The sequence below is a fragment of the Peromyscus leucopus genome, chromosome 16_21 (genome assembly GCF_004664715.2).
Source record: "Peromyscus leucopus breed LL Stock chromosome 16_21, UCI_PerLeu_2.1, whole genome shotgun sequence".
In the NCBI taxonomy this organism is placed as follows: Eukaryota; Metazoa; Chordata; class Mammalia; order Rodentia; family Cricetidae; genus Peromyscus; species Peromyscus leucopus.
Genome location: NC_051084.1, coordinates 41,022,570 through 41,041,726, shown reverse-complemented (window position 1 = coordinate 41,041,726; position 19,157 = coordinate 41,022,570). Strand labels below are relative to the sequence as shown.

Sequence of the window (19,157 nt, the reverse complement as noted above, 5' to 3'; positions counted from 1 at the left end):
GCACTTAGGAGCTGAACTATCTTCCAAGCTCAGATATCTTAAGTTCTAAACCAGTGCTAGGGGAGAGAGGAAAAGGAATGCTTTGGAGAGTGGGGAGCACTAGGGAGTGGATTTCACAGGACCATAATTATAGCTGGGGCTTGGTCGCACCATTTCTCTGGCCAACACTGAACTGACCACGTTACAAAGCAGTATATTCGGCAGAGTAAGGAAGTTTGCTTTTAGGAATCCTGTTGAGACAGAGTTCATACTACTATGATTTGGGCCACTGACTTCAGAATCCAGAAAGAAAACTAAATTCCTTTTCTCAAGAACATGGCCCCACTTGTGAGATGTGTAAAGAAAGAGGTCCTTCAAAGGTACTCGCTAGGTGAATGTTGGCTCAGGAAACACTAGAAAGCCTGTTTACCACACTGAAGGAAGGATATTTCTCTTACTGGCGTTCTTTGAAATGGGTTGTCATTTTTACATGTAAGTTTTATTTAAATGTTTCTATAATTTGTTTTTTAAAGTATTATCTCCATATGTGTAACTGAGGTTGGACAGACCTACTGACATAGGGTGGCTTCTGATGCTTTGTTGTAGGCGCCTGCAGGAATGACCCTCAGCATGGAGGAGCCGTCTGCTAGCACACAGCCTCCCTGGCAGCCTCACCGACAGAGCCTTGGCTTGAACTACGGGACATTTAATTTTTTACTCAAGGGCATAGTTTGTATACTTGAAAACAGTGGATATTATTTTACTTTACCTTTCAGATTCAGATTTGATACAAAGGGCTGAGATATTTTATTCCTAAGAGGACTTTTAATTAGCCTTCATCTATTTATCTACTAAAGTATGATGTATATCATAAATTGTGTTGTGTCCGACTGTCACAGATGTGGGGGTGGTGATATTTCTGAGTACTAGACTAGCTTCTGTGGTACTGTTAAACAAAATTCTGTTTCTAAGTTAAAGTAGAATTGTGTAATAGAATTTAGTAATTGATCAAATGGACATTCCCGGAAGCAGACTCTTTAGAACTGGTAAACTGAGAACTCTTGCCATGGGCAGTGCAGTGGTGCACGCCTGTAAACCCAGCACTCAGGAGGCTGAGGCAAGAGGATTTTGAGTTCAAGCCAAAAAGAAGGGACCTAGGGGAAAGAGAAATCAACTGTCTTGCACTATGTTGTCCATAGAGACTTCAAAACCAAGCATACCCTTTTCTTGTTTGGAATTGTGAAAAGAACACTAGTTGATTTTATGATTTGCATTTTTATCTTTATTGCCTATTTTCTTTTGACACTTGGAAGAAGAAAAAAATTATCTGTGTTTTTCCACACACACAAAAAAAAATGGCAGGAATGCCATATTGCACATTAAAAGTATTAAAATATTGATTCTTTAAGAAAATCAAGTAAGCATACTGTGATGTTTTTAAGTGATTAGTATATTTCAGTGAACCTAATCTTTACAATTAGAATAATTTAAATTAAAATTTTTGATTTTTGTTGTTAGACTAAAATAACATTTTCCTAATGAGATTTTAATACAGTTCAATACTGTGACCTTTATTCATCTTTCCTCTGCTTGATGTTCCCACAGATAAAGCCTTTGAAGGTTGTTGTCTGAGTTCTTTAGAGTGGTCAAATACTTTAATAAGAGTAGGAGTCCTTTGTTGATCTCAAACTTGTGTTGTATGTCTACTTTGTAGACAAAAATAAATGCTTAGTGACAAAAAAATTTATGTAACCAATTTTATTTAGCATAATCAGTCCCAACATTCAGCACAAAAAGTTTACAGAGGATAAAAAGTGTATTAATAAAAGCCAGTCTTTACCCAAAGGATACAGAAAAATATATTGATTCAAAATACTTTACACTTCAGTGAAACTGAGTAAGTTTATTTTGTGTGTAAGGGTACTTTCCCTATATGTGTGTCTGTGCACCGTCTGCATACCCAATACCAAAAGAGGCCAGAAGAGGGCATCGGATCTGATGACACTGGAATTACAGAAGGTCGTGAGCCGCCTTGTGGGTACTGGGTATTGAACCTGAGTTCTCTGACCACTGAACCATCTCTCCAGCCCAAGAAAAGTTGTTTAAGAAGTGTTTCTGGCTGACACCACAAGTCAGTAGAGGTCACTCACTGATCCACAGTCTTTCTTGCCTTTTGCATTAATGCCCTCAGCTGGAATTACTTACAGGACAGGAGACAAACATGAGTCAGGAACATATCCAGGTCTATTACTCTCTACTTTGAGGCTTGCACTGAGTAAAAGATAAGTATCTTCATAGCATTTCCTCTGCATACAGATTTAGGAGTAACTTCATCAATATCATTTTCAGATTTATTTTCCATTTTCTCCAGAGCAAAATTTAATTATCTTTCTTCACAAGTTCTGTTTTGATCAACTTCAGCTATTTCTTAATCTAAATGGGTGACCATTTCTTCTAGTTCCCAGTGATCTGTTGTGGTCTTTGTTTCAAAGCATTGAGCCCTACCTAGGTGTGATCCATTTCCTCCACCTGCCATCTCAGTTTGTCACTGACTGTTGAGAGATGCTCCAGTAGTGTCCTTACTGATTACGTCATCTCTGACCACAGGATCCTGGAAAGCATACTAGGAATTTGGCAGGGTATGGACCACCTGGTGGGTAAGGACAGCTAGGGTAACCACTGGGATTAGGGGGAGAGGTATCCAAATGGGTATAGACATTCTACCTGGCATGCCTGGCATGTAGGTCTTTGGTGGTCCTGTTTTTAGGTACAGTGAAAGGATGTAGAAATGGTAGGATGGAGAACACCGAAAAGATCCTTCTCTAAACACTGCAGTCATGACCTGAAGAAGCTTCAAAAGTCTGACTGTAAGTGTTTCTATTCATGTAGGTATGGAAGGTAGATCTTCCCATTTTGAACTACATGCTTTCTGTTTCGGTAGTCACTAAATGAGTGGGCTTAACAAAATGGGGTGGTGTCTGTATCCAGCAACCATAGGTATATTGGAATATTATACATACTGCTTCCATAATAACGGGAATTGTTCTAGTAAGGTTCATTAGTTCCCTGGAACTGCCATCATTTAAAAAATGAGTCCAGTACAATTTTGGGATCTTTGTATAGAGTAATAACCGACAGTTTCACATACAGATATGTCTCTTTATATATGGACACCATCTCCTACAGCTGGCCGTGGGACAGCACCATGGCACTCTACACCTCCATCTTCACAGGCAGAGCATCAGCATCCAGAGAATTGCAGAGGCTATCCCAAGCCAGCACCAAGAAAATAGAATTTTAAAGGCTAAATTTATTCTTAGAGCCATATCTAAGACATGAAAGCTGTTTTTTACAGTTTGATTTTAGCTACTCATAGTAAAATATGTGAATTTTACTGAAAGAAATGTACAACCAGATTAATATGAGCTGTTGAAGTAGAAAAATCTCTCCTATTTTGAGCACTTATTAAGAGTCTCAAAGTTGGTTTTACAAGTTTCTCACTGAACTCTGTGGTCAGTGCAGACAGGAAAATATGAATTCTTTATCACATAGATTAGTGCTTTTAAGACATGCCAGGGAAAATGGTGTAATCATTCTAACAGCAGATGAAGCTGGCTTTTACAAAGGATATTGTGATAGAGCAAGGTAAATTGTTTTTAATCATTTAACCATTACTGAAGAATTTTTTAAGCAGGGTCTCATTGTTTAATCCAATCTGAGTTTGCATTCACCATCCTTCTGCCTCAGCTTCCCCACTGGTGAGATTACAAGCATGTGGACCACTTCTGACTCTGAATAGTGTTTTGAAGATTGGAGGCCGTGGTTGAAAGAGGCAGTGTCCGTGACACAGAAGGTTGTTTACTGTGTTCCTGCTCTCCTGGCTTTTCACTCTACAGTATGGATTACTCTCAGCAGAAAACCAGTGTTGGGACCACATGTTCTCATCTGGCAGGTAATTGTTTCTCACAGTGCTACACTGATTGGGGTCTTGAACCTTTCTTTCCAATGGCTGCTGAGGAATGATGACAATAAAAGGCCGAATTGCAGTGTCTCCATCAACAGTTTGCTCTCTGTGGGCACACGATGACAAAACCTCCTGAAGCGAATCACTGTCTGACCTCAGTAATGCCAGGGTGGAAGCTTCCTGCCTGTGGTCAACTTCCCACACTAAGAAAAATAATCAGTGTCTTAGACTAACTACCTTAACCAAGCAGCATCAGTGTACCTTTGAATACATTTATCAAATCACGGACTGCTAAAATTGTAAAAGTAGTAATAGCCCTTCCAGAATAAGATAGCTAAATTGGGCAGCAGTTTCCTTGGGGCAAGTTGATATTATTTGCTCAAGGAAGGATGAGGTTTAATCAGTGTGTCTCTATTATTAGCTGGAACTTGAGGACATTGTTTTAGACAAAAGCAGTTTGTACAGATCAGGAAAACATTGCTTTGCCATTTCCTAAGCACTAGGTGTTGGCCTGAAGCCGAGGTGGCTTTGTGGTTTAATGTGATGTGCTTCTCTGACGAGACACTGCATAAGAAAAGCCACCTGTGACTCTTCTCAGCTCAGTCTTGCTTCTATAGCCTTAGAAACATTAGTCAACGTTTCATTTCCAAAAATAGTTGTAGATGAATCCTCCTTATAGGAGTGTCTGCCATGCAGCCTGCAGCCTGCCACCTGCCTCAGTGAAGTCTAGAACAAAGCATGAGCTGAAGTATCTGTGCCTGTTCATTTGAAAATATGAGGAACAGCCGGGCGTGGTGGCGCACGCCTTTAATCCCAGCACTCGGGAGGCAGAGGCAGGCGGATCTTTGTGAGTTCGAGGCCAGCCTGGGCTACCAAGTGAGCTCCAGGAAAGGCGCAAAGCTACACAGAGAAACCCTGTCTCGAAAAAAACCAAAAAAAAAAAAAGAAAATATGAGGAACAAAAGTCCATCTTTCTGACATATGGTAGGTTATGTGCTGGGCTGATGAAAAGCTTGAGGAGGAAAGCAGTGTTTTCTGTCTGTGGGCCCACTGTAGTTACCAGACCTCAAGCTTGTGCCTCATGTTCCTAATATAGACAGTAGTAGTTAGAGAAAAAGAGCAAGATGAAATTAAATCGGCATCTTAGTAAGCAGTTGCTAAGATTTGATGAATGTATGAAACCTTTTTCCTAATTACTAATTTCTCAGATAAATACTCTCATTACCAAGAGCTACTCAAAATAATATGTAGACTCTCTCGTAGATCATAGACTCTGAGATCCACAATTACTATGGAAATGTTAACTAAAATATATGAAGTGTGCTACTTAAAATTAGGTGTAAATAAGAATGTGCCCTATAAACTTAGTGATCTTATTTCTGTAAAGTTGATTAAATGCTGTTGAGAATTATTTAAGTGGTTGTATTTTGGGATTCCAAAATGTGTTTTTAAAAAACTTCTACTACTCTTAAAATGTTACTGACTAGTGTTCTTTTTTTTTTCTGAACAGGTGATTTGAAGATTTAAGTTGAACTAAAAAGTTTTGAAGTTTAACCTATGTTAAATTAAACTAGTTTAATTACACTTCAAAGTCGATTGTGGTTATTCAGTCTCACTCAAGATTATAGTTCTGCTTACTTTTGTGAAGATGGTAACTTGTTGCCCAGGCTGGCTGTAACTTTCTAGGTTTAAGCAATCCTGCTCTAGTAAACCCAGGTAGCTGGGACTGCAGGGCTGAACCAGGGTGTGCATCCAGTGTAAACATGCTAAACCTAGAGTAATCTAGTGGTGCTACAAACTTTGTTCATGGACATCTAATGTTCACCAAGCACAGCTACTCTTTCCCTAGTAAACACCAAGATTATGATCTTGACCTCCTCATTGTAGGGTCTGTATTTGAGGATTTTATTTGGGATTTCAAAATCAACAAGGACACTTGATTTTTTTCCTCTTGTATGCACAGCATGACTTGTTTTCTGGTGTGCAGGAACTTTGAGTTGCTTGTGCCTTTTGCTGCAGCTCTCACAAGAGTCCCTTCCAGACTTGTACCTTATGACCAGGGGTGGGGGGTGGGTGTACTGTGTTTGTCTTGGCAGTTACATGAAAATGAACATCGTGAACTTCCACCTCTTGGTGTCAGCTTAACAAGGCTATGACAGGCTTTATAAGTTTCAGGCATGTATTCATGGGTCCCAAGTTCGGTCCTTGTTGGCTGCAAGTTAAATGTATTTTACTAAACTCGGGCAATCATCCTTTAGACATCTTGACAGGACACTTGTCATCTACAGAATTCACACTCAAGAACAACCCAATCAAATTTTAAAGATGCATGCACACATATGCCTTCCCTAAAATGGTATTTTAAGTTTTCAGTTTTGTGTTGGGCTGCAGCTATAGCTACCCTGGGCTACAGGACAGGTTACACATGTTGATCAGCTGTGGAGCTGTTCCCACAGGGAGTCTTTGAAACCTGACCTTCTAAAACTGTTTTTGTCCTGTGCTGGCCTTTGCCCAGTGCCATCTGCAAAATGGTGGTGGTCACTTGGAGGCCCTGAGAGAAGTCAGCTGTTTAGTGCAGAGATGGTCACTCCTACAGCGGCTCAAGGCTCATTCCTCTAATAAGAATAAGGAGAATGTGTTACACATCTGGAGTTCTGTTCCTTCTCTGCTGTTAGAAGACTAACTTGTACAGTAAAACACAACCACCAAGCTTGGCTTCCTTTAACTCTAGCCAAATGTTGGAGAACAGAGTCTATCCCTATAAATCTGTTCTAGAAATACCTCCATAAGAAGAATTTTTTCATAATTTCTTTAAATAAGGAGGTAAGTCAGACCCCCCCCCCCAAAAAAAAAAAGCTGGATGTGGTGGCGTACACCTTTAATTCCAGCACTCAGAAGCAGGAGGATCTTTAAATTCAAAGGCCAAGTCTAGTCTATATAGTGAGCTCCAGGGCAGCCAAAGTTACATAGACAGAACCTGTTTGGGGGGTGGGGGGGGAACACTCAAAAAAAATTTAAGGCACTGACTTTATTCAACTTCCCCACCAAACAGGCATCTAGGTACACCCTTCTGGTATACCAGCTCCTATCTATTAAAAAAAAAAAAAATGCCCATCTTAGACTATCATTAGTAGAAAATAAAGTTCCAGCTATTACCTCCTAGCAAAAGGTCCCTGCCTGAGAGTGCCCATGTTTGTTAGAGGCCCAAGAAACACTGTTGCCAAGAAGGGTGTGCCAACTAGGCAGTGATGGCACACCTTTAATCCCAGCAGAGGCAGGTGAATTTCTTGAATTTGAGACCAGCCTGGAACAGCCTGGTCAATTTCCAGCCAGAGCTACACAGAAACCCTGTCTTGAAAAAAACAAGAAAGGGTTAGCCCCTGGTTCAGACCCTGCTTAATAACTACACTCAGCTGCTCTAAGCACAGACCAGACCATAAATTCTCAGTGTCTTCACTTACTCTCATTGAACATGTTTTGTACTAGAAGCTACAAAAAGCAGGATTCATGGCTTTTAAGAAACCTGCAGTTACTATTCTAAAAAAAGGAAAGAAAGAAAAAAGTGGGTACTTTGTTTTAAATTAAGATAAATACCTGTACCTCCTTTCCTGGAATAACTATTCCTCCTATGGATTGTCATCAGCAAGAGAGTTAAAAGATATTTCCCAAAGTTCTTACCAAAATTCATCCATGGAAAATCATCTAAGAAAAAGAAATTTTTTTTTTTGCTTAAGTAAATAGTGTCATTTATATTTCTTAGATAAAGCAAGCAATCCACTCAAGAGTTTCAACAGTTTTTAAAAACCAAATACAGTTGAGCAATAGAAGGGGAAGTTCCGGTGAGGTATTATTTTGATATTTTGGTCTCTGAAGGGGTTTCCCCAGTGTCCAGTGTCTTCAGCAACCGGAAGAGGCCTGCAGCTTCCCGTATCCTACTAAATTCAATACAGAAGGCCTGCACCTCTATAAACAAGTCCTGCACGTTAATAATTTTGTTACGGATCAAAGACTGAAGAAACACACATACAAGGCGTACCAAACGATTCTGGAAAAGAAAAAGGGACAAGTTTTAGGAACTTGTTTTCCTGGCACATAATAATGTTACAAACATTTCTACTACTCACCTGCATATATTTATCCTTAATTTGTTCACAAGTAGAGATGCAATTTGATATGTAAAGGTGAATAAATTCAGGAGGTAGATCAACAGCTGTAGTTAGTCTGTTTCAGGAAAAAAAAATTTGAGCTATGAACTGTATTTGCTAATATTGAGAAGTACTGTAAATATGAAGTCAAAATTTCCCTGTGGTCATCTAGTAAAGATTTATGTGACCCAATTCTCTACTTTTAAATCCAAGAGCCACAGCCACTTAAACCTCTGACACTTCTATTAAGTTTATACTTAATATTATACTCTGTAACTACCCATTAAGCAATGAGTGTCATACTATGTCCCTGAAACACTATGTCCCTGGCTAAATCACTGTCAGTCCAAGCTCAACCTCAGCAGGTACTGCCATCATTTAAAACTTTGAAAAGTCCTGTAAGTGTAAACACTATGAGAGGCAGTGTCTCTCTCAGATGAAGATAGACCAAACAGCACAACATATAATCAGACTAAAGTAGAGCTTTGCCAAAGAAACATGAACTTGGTAAAGCCTTCAAAAGTTACTTGAACTAACAGGGAACAAAAAAGGCCTATCTGAGAACTGAGCATGGCACACAAGCTTAGAACTGACTATTAAACAGTCTTAAAGACTCAGCAACTATGTAACAAGCTTAAGAATTTTTAAGCCTAAGTATTTTCCAAAGGATTAAGTGGAATAAGAAGAAAGAGTCAGAGCCAAGTGGTGGTGGTGCAGGTCTTTAATCCCAACATTTGGGAGGCAGAGGCAGGTAGATCTCTGAGTTCGAGGCCAGCCTGGTCTACAGAGTGAATTTCAAAATAACCAGAGCTACATGGAGAAACCTTGTCTCAAAAAAGAAAAAAAAAAAAAAAAAAAAAAAAAGAGAGAGAGAGAGGGAGGGAGGGAGGGAGGGAGAAAGAAATGGAATCAGGTAAGAATTCCATACAGAGTTCAAGTTCAGCAGCCCAGGAACTAGTAGGACACTGGGCTGGCTACTGTAAACTATTTGACCTTAAAATATAAGGCACTAAAGTACTTAAAGAAAACTGCCACCAGCACTGTGCCTACTGAGATTTGTAGATCAGCAGTAAGGCTGCTTCATCCTTGGGAATAATAAATTATGATAAGCTAGGAAACAAGCAGAACCAGGACTGCTTGACTGGTAAAGACACTACAGGAATGCAGTGAGGAAGAATCCAAGAACACTCCGATTGCTCCATCCAATGGCAGAATTTAGCCAACGCAAAAACAGCAACTTTGACTATAATGAAGGAGGTAGAAGCAAGCAGCGTGTTTATTTTCAACAAGTAGCCGGGCGGCTCCACCAGTGACACACGCTTACAAAGGAACTGGGAAGCTCTTGTTTCCTCTCTTCTCCCACCTATGGTGCACAGAGCTACCAGCCAAGCTTCTGTCACCAGCTGACTTAACACATTCTTTAGTTCAAGTTTCAAAAAGTTGCCACCTTACATAGAGATGATCAAAAAGAATGTGATCTGGCTGGTACCCATAGTCCATGGCTCAGAGAATGAGGCAGGACTGCTAGGGTTTGAAGCCAGGATACTATGAGATCCTATTTCAAAAAGATTACCTCAGAAAAATAATACCCCACCCACCTAAGTACATTTAATTTGTAATTTACCTAAAATATATCTTTGATGAAAACTACATAGACCACACCCATAGGGGAATGCATTCTTTTCTTGATGGTCACTGAAGAGCAAAGTCAACAAAGAGCTGGGAAGCCAGCCAGGGCTACAGAGAGACTCTGTCTCAAAAAAAAAAAAACAACAAAAGCTGAGAGAACACGAGTACTCTCCAGGAGTGCGTGCCTAGTGGTACAAGTCTAAGGGCCACACGTACTGGCTGCCGATACTGGCTGCTAAGGGATGAAAACCTGGACTTGTAGGGAGCACAAAAGACAGTGAAGTAAAGTTAACAACTGAGTTCTTACAAATGGAGGCTAAAGTCACATGCAGTGAACGCTAAGGATCAGTTTTGGCTAACAGTATCAGAAAAGGGAAAAACCTGCCACAGCTTTTCAAAGTTCCAGGTCATGTACTCGGGGTTTGAATACTAGTCACACTTCTGGTGGACCATGAACACTTACCGATTAACAACTTCCATCGAATGTAAGGACATGTCCATGTTGACCAGGACAGAGAAGTACTCCGTGATCTGGCTTGACTGCATGAGTTTCAACAGCATTTCTATAGCAACTAAAGGGTTATTCTCCACTAGGTCTGGAAGTTTCGCCGGAGTAAGGCCAATGTGATAAACAAGTTTGGGATCTTTTTCCAGCTCACCAAGGAGCTAAAGAAAATCAAATTGAGAGGGTTTTGAGTCATATTAGAATATTTTTCCTACATACAAACAAGTTTTATATAAGAATTATAAAAACTATCTCTGTTAAGTTCATCTGTTAAATTTCTTCCCTCAAAGCCATGTTCACTATGTCTTGATGTATTTTCAAATTTGAATTGTGATGATACAAAAAAGAAGACAATTTGTAAATCTACTAGTCATTCTTCCTGTAGACAAGACAGTCTTGATTTTGTCTGGTAGTATACAGTATGACCATAATAGTGTCATTCTTAAAATCTTAATTACCAACTTCTCCCAAAACACACAAACCAAGTTGAGTGTGGTAGCACACATCTGTAACACAAGCACTGAGGTAGGAGGTGGCCAGCCAAGGCTACATTGTGAGTTCAAGGCTATTCGAGGTATATATAGTAAGACCTTGTCTCAGTTTAAAAAAGAAAAAAAAGAAAGCCACACACACTCCATAAACCACAAAATAATTCAGAACAAGGGCTATGCCCCGTCTTATCCAGAAATAACAGAAATACCCTAGAAAGGGACAGAATAGAAACACTTCAAGTGTTCTACCTGTAATATTTTATAGTTCAAGTTATACCCACACTTCACAATCCCAAGAGATGGAAAAATTGTTTTCCTTGTCCACATACATACTTTTTCTTTAAAAAAAATTCATTTATCTTGAGGCTATTTATCCTTGGCCCAGGCTGGCCTAGAGGTCCCTATCTTGTGGAGCCTGATCTTTAATTCCAGATTTTCAATCTTTACCTTCGAAGTGCTAGGATTATGGGCATGCACCATGTCCATTCCTTTTAACTCTTTATTTTCTTTTAGCTACTTATATATTCCACACTGGACTGTTTCATGATTGTCGAATAGCGAACAAACTACAAACAATTGCATCACTTCAAAAGTATTTGTGGGGGAGACTGGAAGATGATCCAGTGGTCAGAGCACTTGCTGCTCTTCCAGAGGACCAGGGTTTGGTTCCTAGCACCCACGTGGAGGCTCACATCTGTAACCCCAGTTCCAAAGGATCTGATGCCCTCTTCTGGCATCTGTGGGCACTGCACCCATACAGTGCACAGACATACAGGCAGACAAAACACCCATATGCATAAAACAAATCTTTTTAAAATGGATACTTTAGCCAGGCGGTGGTGGCGCACTCCTTTAATCCCAGCACTTGGGAGGCAGAGGCAGGTGGATCTTTGTGAGTTCGAGGCCAGCCTGGGCTACAGAGAGATCCAGGAAAAGCGCAAAGCTCCACAGAGAAACCCTGTCCCGAAAAACCAAAAAAAAAAAAAAAAAAAAAAAAAGATACTTTAAATGATGAACTGAATTGGAAGTAACAGTATCTTCCTACCAGTTCTAACTTAAAAGTGTATAAACCTAATAAAATATACAACCCAGGGTGTCCATCCAGTTGTAATCTTGAGCAGCAGGGGAGATAACCTCACCCCACCACTAACCACCATATGCTAAAGCCTAGTGTACTCCCTGAACCTCACTGCTTATATACAACATCAACAACTCCACACATCCTTGAGTTACTGTCCAGCTGAAGACAGCAATGCATATGATGTGCACACCTGGAACAGTGACCCAATTTGAGACTCTTTCCTATCCCACCACCTCCCCCTGAGACAAAATGAACAGAGTCTAGACATTTTCAGTCATTAGACTTCTTGTCTCATCAGAGCAAAATTATCAAACAAGGAAAGGCCAGAACATAGCTTTAGACTGCTTCCTCCTGCTGGCTCTTATCAACCACTGACTGCTGACTTATCATTTATGGGAGGAAAACCTTGTGATGGGTCACAGAGGGGACACTGTTTGTAATACATACATACCTGTGTTTGTTGGGGAGAAGATAAAGGGCTTTTGAAGGCTTTGGCCATGATTCGCTTGATCTCCACACCAGTGCTATTCTTAACACACATTGATTTATCCCACTGAATGGCATGCTCGGGTTCTGTAGGATTTAGCCAGGCCAGTTCATCCTCACAAATGTGGAGAGGTGGTGGTGGGCGGATAAACTCTGGCCGGAAGTGACCTATAATGAGAATAATACATGACTGTATCAGTGAGCTAAAATCTGCACACACCTCACGTGCATTTCACTTAATGAAGTGCAAGAATGTCTTTAATAAGAACATATGATAAATACATGCTTCAAATAGTAATGATATAAAATCAGAGTTCCACCCAAATTATACCTAAGAAACATATACACATAGACAAAATCAGCATGATGCCAGGGACCAAATCTGCTTTGTGGATGAAGTTTTAAGTATGTCCATTTAGGCTAGGGATGCAGATGCCAATTGGCAGATTTTTATTACTATTTTTTTTTTTTTTTTAAGTCTCACTATGTAGCCCTAGCTGTCCTGGAATTCACTATGTAGACCAGGTTAAACTCAAACTCACAAAGATCTGCCTACCTCTGCTGGGATTAAAGGCATTTGTCACCATACCCAGCTTATAACTAAGATTTTATTATTATTATTCTTTATTTTATTTTTATTTTTTTTGGTTTTTCGAGACAGGGTTTCTCTGTGTAGCTTTGCGCCTTTCCTGGAACTCACTTGGTAGCCCAGGCTGGCCTCGAACTCACAGAGATCCGCCTGCCTCTGCCTCCCGAGTGCTGGGATTAAAGGCGTGCGCCACCGGCTTTTTTTTTTTTTTTTTAAATTTTTATTTATTATGTATACAGTATTCTGCCTGCATGTGTCCCTGCAAGCCAGAAGAGGGCACCAGATCTCATTACAGGTGGTTGTGAGCCACCATGTGGTTGCTGGGAATTGAACTCGGGTCCTCTGGAAGAGCAGCCAGTGCTCTTAACCGCTGAGCCATCTCTCCAGCCCTCTTTTTTATTTTATTTTTGCACTCGGGACCTCACAGTGCTATACAGAGTGCTTGGAGCTATCCCTGCAACTCAAGGTCGAAGTGTAAGTTATCAACATACTAAAATAAACTCATTAGGACTTCTCCTGAACTAACGTCACACCTCACTTGGTTACTACACAGATGAAAAGCTAAAACCCCATACTATGACAACCAAGTCACAGAGCTTGCCACCAGTGGCTTATAATTTATAATGTCTTACATAAACACTTGCAGCCTAACTCCCAGTGACCCACAGTACTATATCCAAGTTTCAAGAAAGACAAATTGCACGGTACATTTTACTACTTAACAAAACAGACGCCCACCTATCTACCCAGCTATAGTCTTGCCTGCACAATAAACCCCACAAAAGACCCAGGAGTTAAGAGCAAGTAATTTCTACTAAACTGTGATAAAAAAGAAATCTCACTCCCTCTCTGCGGCTTCTAGTGTACAGCAATAAATTCTCTTTTTGTCCTTATAGTAACTTTTACCCAGCCTTCCAGAAAGCATTTCCCACATAGGACAGAAGGTGGCTTGTCCTGTTATGGATCCTAGGCTCTCCCAAATTTGAGACTAATCTCTAATTTACCAAGAGTCTTTTTCTGGCAAAGAATCACCAAGCAGCACACATCTCCAACGCAGGCTCCCTAGCATCACCAGAATGAATTCCTGTGTCTCTCCTTGGACAACTTAGTCTTGAGCATTTCACAGGAAGCACTCCTTATGTGAGGTAGGGATGTCGAGGTATGGCTACACTCAGTTACACACACAGCTGGCCTGTGCAATCAAACCCAGAGGCAGGCAGATCTCTGAGTTTGAGGCTAGCATTGTCTACAGAGTGAGTTCCAGGGCTACACAGAGAAACCCTGTCTCCAAACACCAAAAACCACCATGTCCCATGGATCTGGAGACATGCTTGTGACTAGCTGAAACTTCAAACAGTAAAACCACTTTAAACCAAATGGAAGTCACATTGTAAGCTTCCACATCCTGAAAACACTGTAATTAGGAGATGATGTTCCTACCCCTGTGCAGAATGTCTTTGTCATTCAAACCACCCAGAAGCTTGTAAAAAACCAAATGGTACAAATTCAGTGTTTTTTTGTTTGGTTGGTTTGGGTTTTTTTTTTTTTTTTTTTTTTGCCAATTAAAGTAGATTAAAGGCTGTCAAGTCAGTAAAAACTGAGAGACTTGGTAAGATTATTAAAGAAGTATAAAATGACCTCTATTAGACAGAAGTCTGGAAGGGGCTGGACATGGAACTTAGTTGTGGAGTACTTTCCTTTTACACAGTGGTCCTGGGTTTGATCCCAAACACTTTAAAGAAAACAAGAAAGCATGGCACACCTCAGAAACCCCAGCACTTGGGAGACAGAAGCAGGAGGCTCAGGATTTTAGGGTCGGCCTCAGCTATACAGGGAGTTTTCAAGGCTCCTCTGCACTACACAAGACCCCGTCTCATTAAAACAAAAACAAACTAAAAGACTCATTAAGATATACCCTTAGTCCATATATACCTACTTTCAATAGGTGGCTTTGGTCCACTGACTAAAGACTCTGTGATCCGAGAGGCAACAGAGCTGTCAAATCCAGAGTTAGAGGAATCCGGGTCTGGGTCGCTAAGGATACTTGGGAAGCTAGCTTTACTCTGGGTTGGCAGTTCAGACTGACGTTCTGGAAGAGATTCAGACAAGAAGCATTTTAAGCCAGACCTGGGGGCAGGATATCTGCAACCCTAGTACCTGGAAGGTGGAGACAGGAGGATCAAGAATTCAAGGCCTTAGAGCCTTAGCCATTTGAGACTTGGGGGGGGGGGGACAAAGAACATTTTAAAATTGAGAACACCATGAACAGAACAAGGGTGCAAAATAAATATCTTTAACTCCTATAAACCAAACAATAACATTAAAATAACCCAGCAAGGAAAAAAGGACTGATGATTTTAACAGTAACAAATACCTACTGTTAAAACCAATATATAGCAGGTATTTGTTGGAAATTTTAAATAAAACTTCTGAAATTAACAAACTGTTAATGATAAATCTCAGCCCCTTAAAGTCACTAAAATTCAACTTGTTTGCTTGTGTTTTTAAAATTCACCCACAAACATACCTTTAGTACAGAGATGCTACTATAAGACATCTGTTTCGTGCCTTACAGAGATGATCTGGATTGTGGATGTTTGTTTTATCTTGTATTTTGTTTTTTTGTTTTTCTAGACAGGGTAGCACTATGTAACCCTTGATGGCCTAGAAATCAGAGATCTGCCTGCCAATCCCTCCTGAGTGCTGGGATTAAAGGCCTACGCCACCATATCTCTCGTTCAGAGATGAACAGTGTGGTAAGCTCTGGGGAGAGTATGAAGCAGACGAAGAAAGGGATTTGGACAGCTTCCATCTGAGGGGAGGAGAGAAGGCCCTGTTAGTCACTCCCTCCTGCTGGAAAGACAAACAGAGGGTTCCCTCTCAACGCAGATCTTAGCCTATGTGTACATGCAATGTGGTGATGTGTGTAAATTCCAGGAAATGAGAAAGTGGACCGTGAGGGAGTATAAGGAGGCTCTAAGGGAGGCAGGAAAAGAGGTAATACAACACACGTGATGCAAACCAACGTGAAAGGCAATGCTGGAGTGAGACAGTCTGAGAAAGGTGGACAGAGGGAAGGAGGGACGCTCGGGTGGAAGGGTTTAACCGGGACGGCAGCTAGGCATGTACACCTTTAAGCCCAATACCTGAGTCAGAGGCAGGAGCAGCTCTTAGAGGCTAGCCTGGTCTACAGAGCAAGTGCCAAGACAGCCAGAAACAGCCACAAAGAAACCTTGTCTCAAAAACAAAACAAGCCAGGCAGTGGTGGCACATGCCTTTAATCCCAGCACTGGGAGGCAGAGGCAGGCGGATCTCTGCGAGTTCAAGGCCAGCCCTGGCTACTGAGTGAGTTCCAGGAAAGGCACCAAAGCTACACAGAGAAACCCTGTCTCAAAAAAACCAAAAAAAAAAAAAAAAGGGGGGGGGGGGGTGCCAGACAGGGAGATGGTGGGGAGAGAGAGAGAGGAGCAAAAGGGTAAATTAAAAAAATAATAAATCTTGATTTTAGGCAGAGGCTCTCAGGAACAGACAAAATGCCCCGACGGCCCTTCCTTACCCGCCAAGGCCAACTGAAGGCCACTGATGTCCACAGACTGTCCCATGTTTCCAACATCCATCAACGCGATCTGGCGAGGTGTCTTTTTGAAGAGCTCCCTTGGAGGTGCCAGCATCAGCTGGGAAAGAAAAAACTTTTCTGGTGGAGTTATAGGAGGCAAAAACCCTGCAAATAAAAATGTATACCGATGTCTCTCCAATGGTTACTTTTTTTTAATTAACTTGAATCTGGTAAAACAGCTTCTGGCTACTTTGCCACACCAAACTATGTTTATAAGCTAAATGTAACTGAGTTCCAATTAATCACATATAAAGTCTATGTATCACTTGAGATTCTGTGATCTCCAGAGTGTCAATAAAACTTATGGCCTTAAAAAATAACTATTGAGAATTTTGTTATCAAATACTTCAATCCCTGCAAAGGCTAAAGCTTACATATGGTAGCAATCAGAATTGCTTTTCTAGGGCTTGGAGTACAGCCCAGTAGAAGCACACTTAAAAAAAAAAAATCTAGGGGGTGGTGGAGAGATGGCTCAGCAGTTGAGAACACTGTCTGCTCTTCCAGTTGACGGGGGTTCAGTTCCCAGCACCCACATGGCAGTTCACCCTGTCTGTCACTCAAGTTCCAGGACTTCTGACACCCTCACATAGACATGAATATAGACAAAACACCAATGCACATAAAATAAAAAATGAATTCGAAAAAATCTAAAATGCAGCCATGTGACGTGGGTGGGGGTGGGTATAGCTGTCCTAGAGCCCTGACTAGGCTCATGGGGTCAAGGGGGTGATGCTGTCCATCCGTGGAACTAAAGTTAAGGGAGCATCCTCGAATCTCATCTACATCTGATATCGGCAATACTGCAAAATTAAACACTCTAAATCTGTCCCAGAGACACGCATCTTCTAACGGTGAATTAGAAAAGACTTCATTCTGTGCCCAACGTGACATTCCCGCAGACCAAGAAGGCGGCTGCATGACGTTAGATGCTACGTAATGTGGATTTCAACCTGCCACTTGAATATTGACTTCTTTACTCTGAGACATATGGGGGGGGGGGAATAGACTTAGTGTCACTGGCTATAACTTCACATACCCCAGGGCCTTAAAATAATAAATGACCTGTATTTAACATACTAAACTGTGTGCATCCCTTCGGTGGGCTGTACGATGTGTTGGTCTTTTTTTTTCGGTTGCGGGGTAATCAGTGAATAAAAAAAAAAAAAAGCAAAAACAACTTGGAACTTCTGGCTACCTCTCCCCTACTTTAGTGAAAGCGTGGGAAAGGAGGCCGAATTTTTCTAGCCGGTGAGCTCCCAGCAGAAGAGCGGGCTGCACCCGCACAGCTGGCAGTGGGAGGTACCTGAGAGCGGGGGCCGGTCGGGCTCCTGTCCGCCGCGGGCGGGCGGCGCTGGGTTGAGCAGGTGCGCGAAGCTGGCCGCGAACGGGTTGGCGGCGAGCGGCTCGGTGCGGTACATCTCCCACAGCAGGTAGAGCGCCGTCAGGCGCTGCGCCGCGCTGGGCAGCAGGTCCGGCTGCTGCAGCAGCATCACCAGCACCGAGCCCAGGCGGAAGTGGTCGGCCTTGTTGAAGTAGTGGTGGAAGGCGGTGGACAAGCCCTCGAAAGTGCTGCCGCCGCCCGCCTCCTCCGAGATGATGCTAAGAAGGCTTGAGAGTTCCTTCGGGGTCAGGCTCATCCTGCCCGCGGGGCCCCCGGGGCCTCCACTCCCCGGCCCGGGACCACCTGCTCCGCCTCGGAACGCCGCCGCCGCCGCCGCCGCCGCCTCCCGCGCTCCTCTTTGATCCGCTGCGGAGAGAAGCCGGCCAGACGCCGTGCTCGCCCCGCCGCCGGGCATCCACTTCGCCCGCCTGCCCTGCTTCCCGGCCGAGAGGCCCTGGGCACCGACCGGCTCGCGGCTTTCCCCGCGGCCGTAAAGCGCACCGTTGCGCGACAGCGTCGCAAAACCAAACAGCGCGGCAGTCAGGCGATCGGAACAGGGAAACAGCGCCGCTGATCGATAGCGCGAGAGGCCACGCCCCGGGTTCCGGGGACGCGAGGTGGGCGGGGCGCCGTGCCCGGAAGTGGGAGGGGCGTTCCGGAGGGCGGGGCCCTGTGGACAGAGAGGGTGTCCATCTAGTCTTTCCTTTGCCTGTGTAACCTAGGGAGGGGCGAAGGTGTGGCTAAAGCCAAGCGAGAGCTGTCTCGGGGTGGTGGGTGGCGCCAAGCCGGCCCGGTAAAATACTGCCTTAGTTATGATTTGAAAAATGGGTCTTAGATGCTAACTGGCTTAACAGAACGTTCTTGATGATTCATGGTGAAATTGTATGCAAAATAAAAACAGGTTTCGCACAACCAGTTTCAACTTCAAGACTTACTCGTATTCTCAGAGATGGGATCATTTTGCCTGTAAGTGTTTGTGCATGGCTAGGTTAACAAAAACCTGGGCGGGAACCTGGCACTAGGGAGGCAGAGGCACGCGGATCTCCGTGAGTTCGAGGCCAGCCTGCTCTATAGAGTGAGTTTCAGGATAGCCAGGATTACATAGACCATTCTCAAAGAAATAAAAAAAGGAAACAAAAATCTGAGAACGTGTCTCAAGAAATACTCATTTACAGAATCGTTTGCTGTATTTCTTTTTTCCTTAGCCTGCCCTAGGGTGCCTGTACCCCTTGGCTGAACACTGGGAAACCCTGGAAATTTCCTTACATACCAGCCTCTTAGTCTGGTCCCC

At 42.5% G+C, this 19,157-nt stretch overlaps 2 protein-coding genes, 1 non-coding gene and 1 pseudogene across 3 annotated transcripts in view; 2 read left to right on the top strand and 2 right to left on the bottom strand.

Annotated features, from left to right (window-relative positions):
• Rnf149 (ring finger protein 149) overlaps positions 1-5,527 on the top strand; it is a 29,218-nt gene extending 23,691 nt beyond the window's left edge. Inside the window, exons 7-8 of the mRNA XM_028865763.2 lie at positions 586-3,931; positions 5,454-5,527. Coding sequence (XP_028721596.1) covers positions 586-629 — 44 coding nt within the window. The 3' untranslated portion in view covers positions 630-3,931; positions 5,454-5,527. The remainder of the gene's footprint in view (positions 1-585; positions 3,932-5,453) is intronic.
• Positions 1,733-3,186, bottom strand: LOC114690808 (annotated as a pseudogene).
• On the top strand, positions 3,991-4,103 carry LOC114690869. Its single transcript, XR_003734141.1, has one exon. It is a non-coding gene; the product is annotated as a small nucleolar RNA SNORD89 (small nucleolar RNA).
• A 2,194-nt stretch (positions 5,528-7,721) lies between the features above and the next one.
• Cnot11 (CCR4-NOT transcription complex subunit 11) lies at positions 7,722-18,416 on the bottom strand. Its single transcript, XM_028865762.2, has 7 exons — positions 17,789-18,416; positions 16,426-16,590; positions 14,806-14,958; positions 12,246-12,448; positions 10,181-10,383; positions 8,068-8,164; positions 7,722-7,988 (listed from the first exon to the last, which is right to left on the bottom strand). The coding sequence occupies exons 1-7, from the start codon at positions 18,279-18,281 to the stop codon at positions 7,791-7,793; spliced, it is 1,512 nt and encodes a 503-aa protein (XP_028721595.1). The 5' UTR covers positions 18,282-18,416; the 3' UTR covers positions 7,722-7,790.
• Positions 18,417-19,157: the final 741 nt, after the last annotated feature.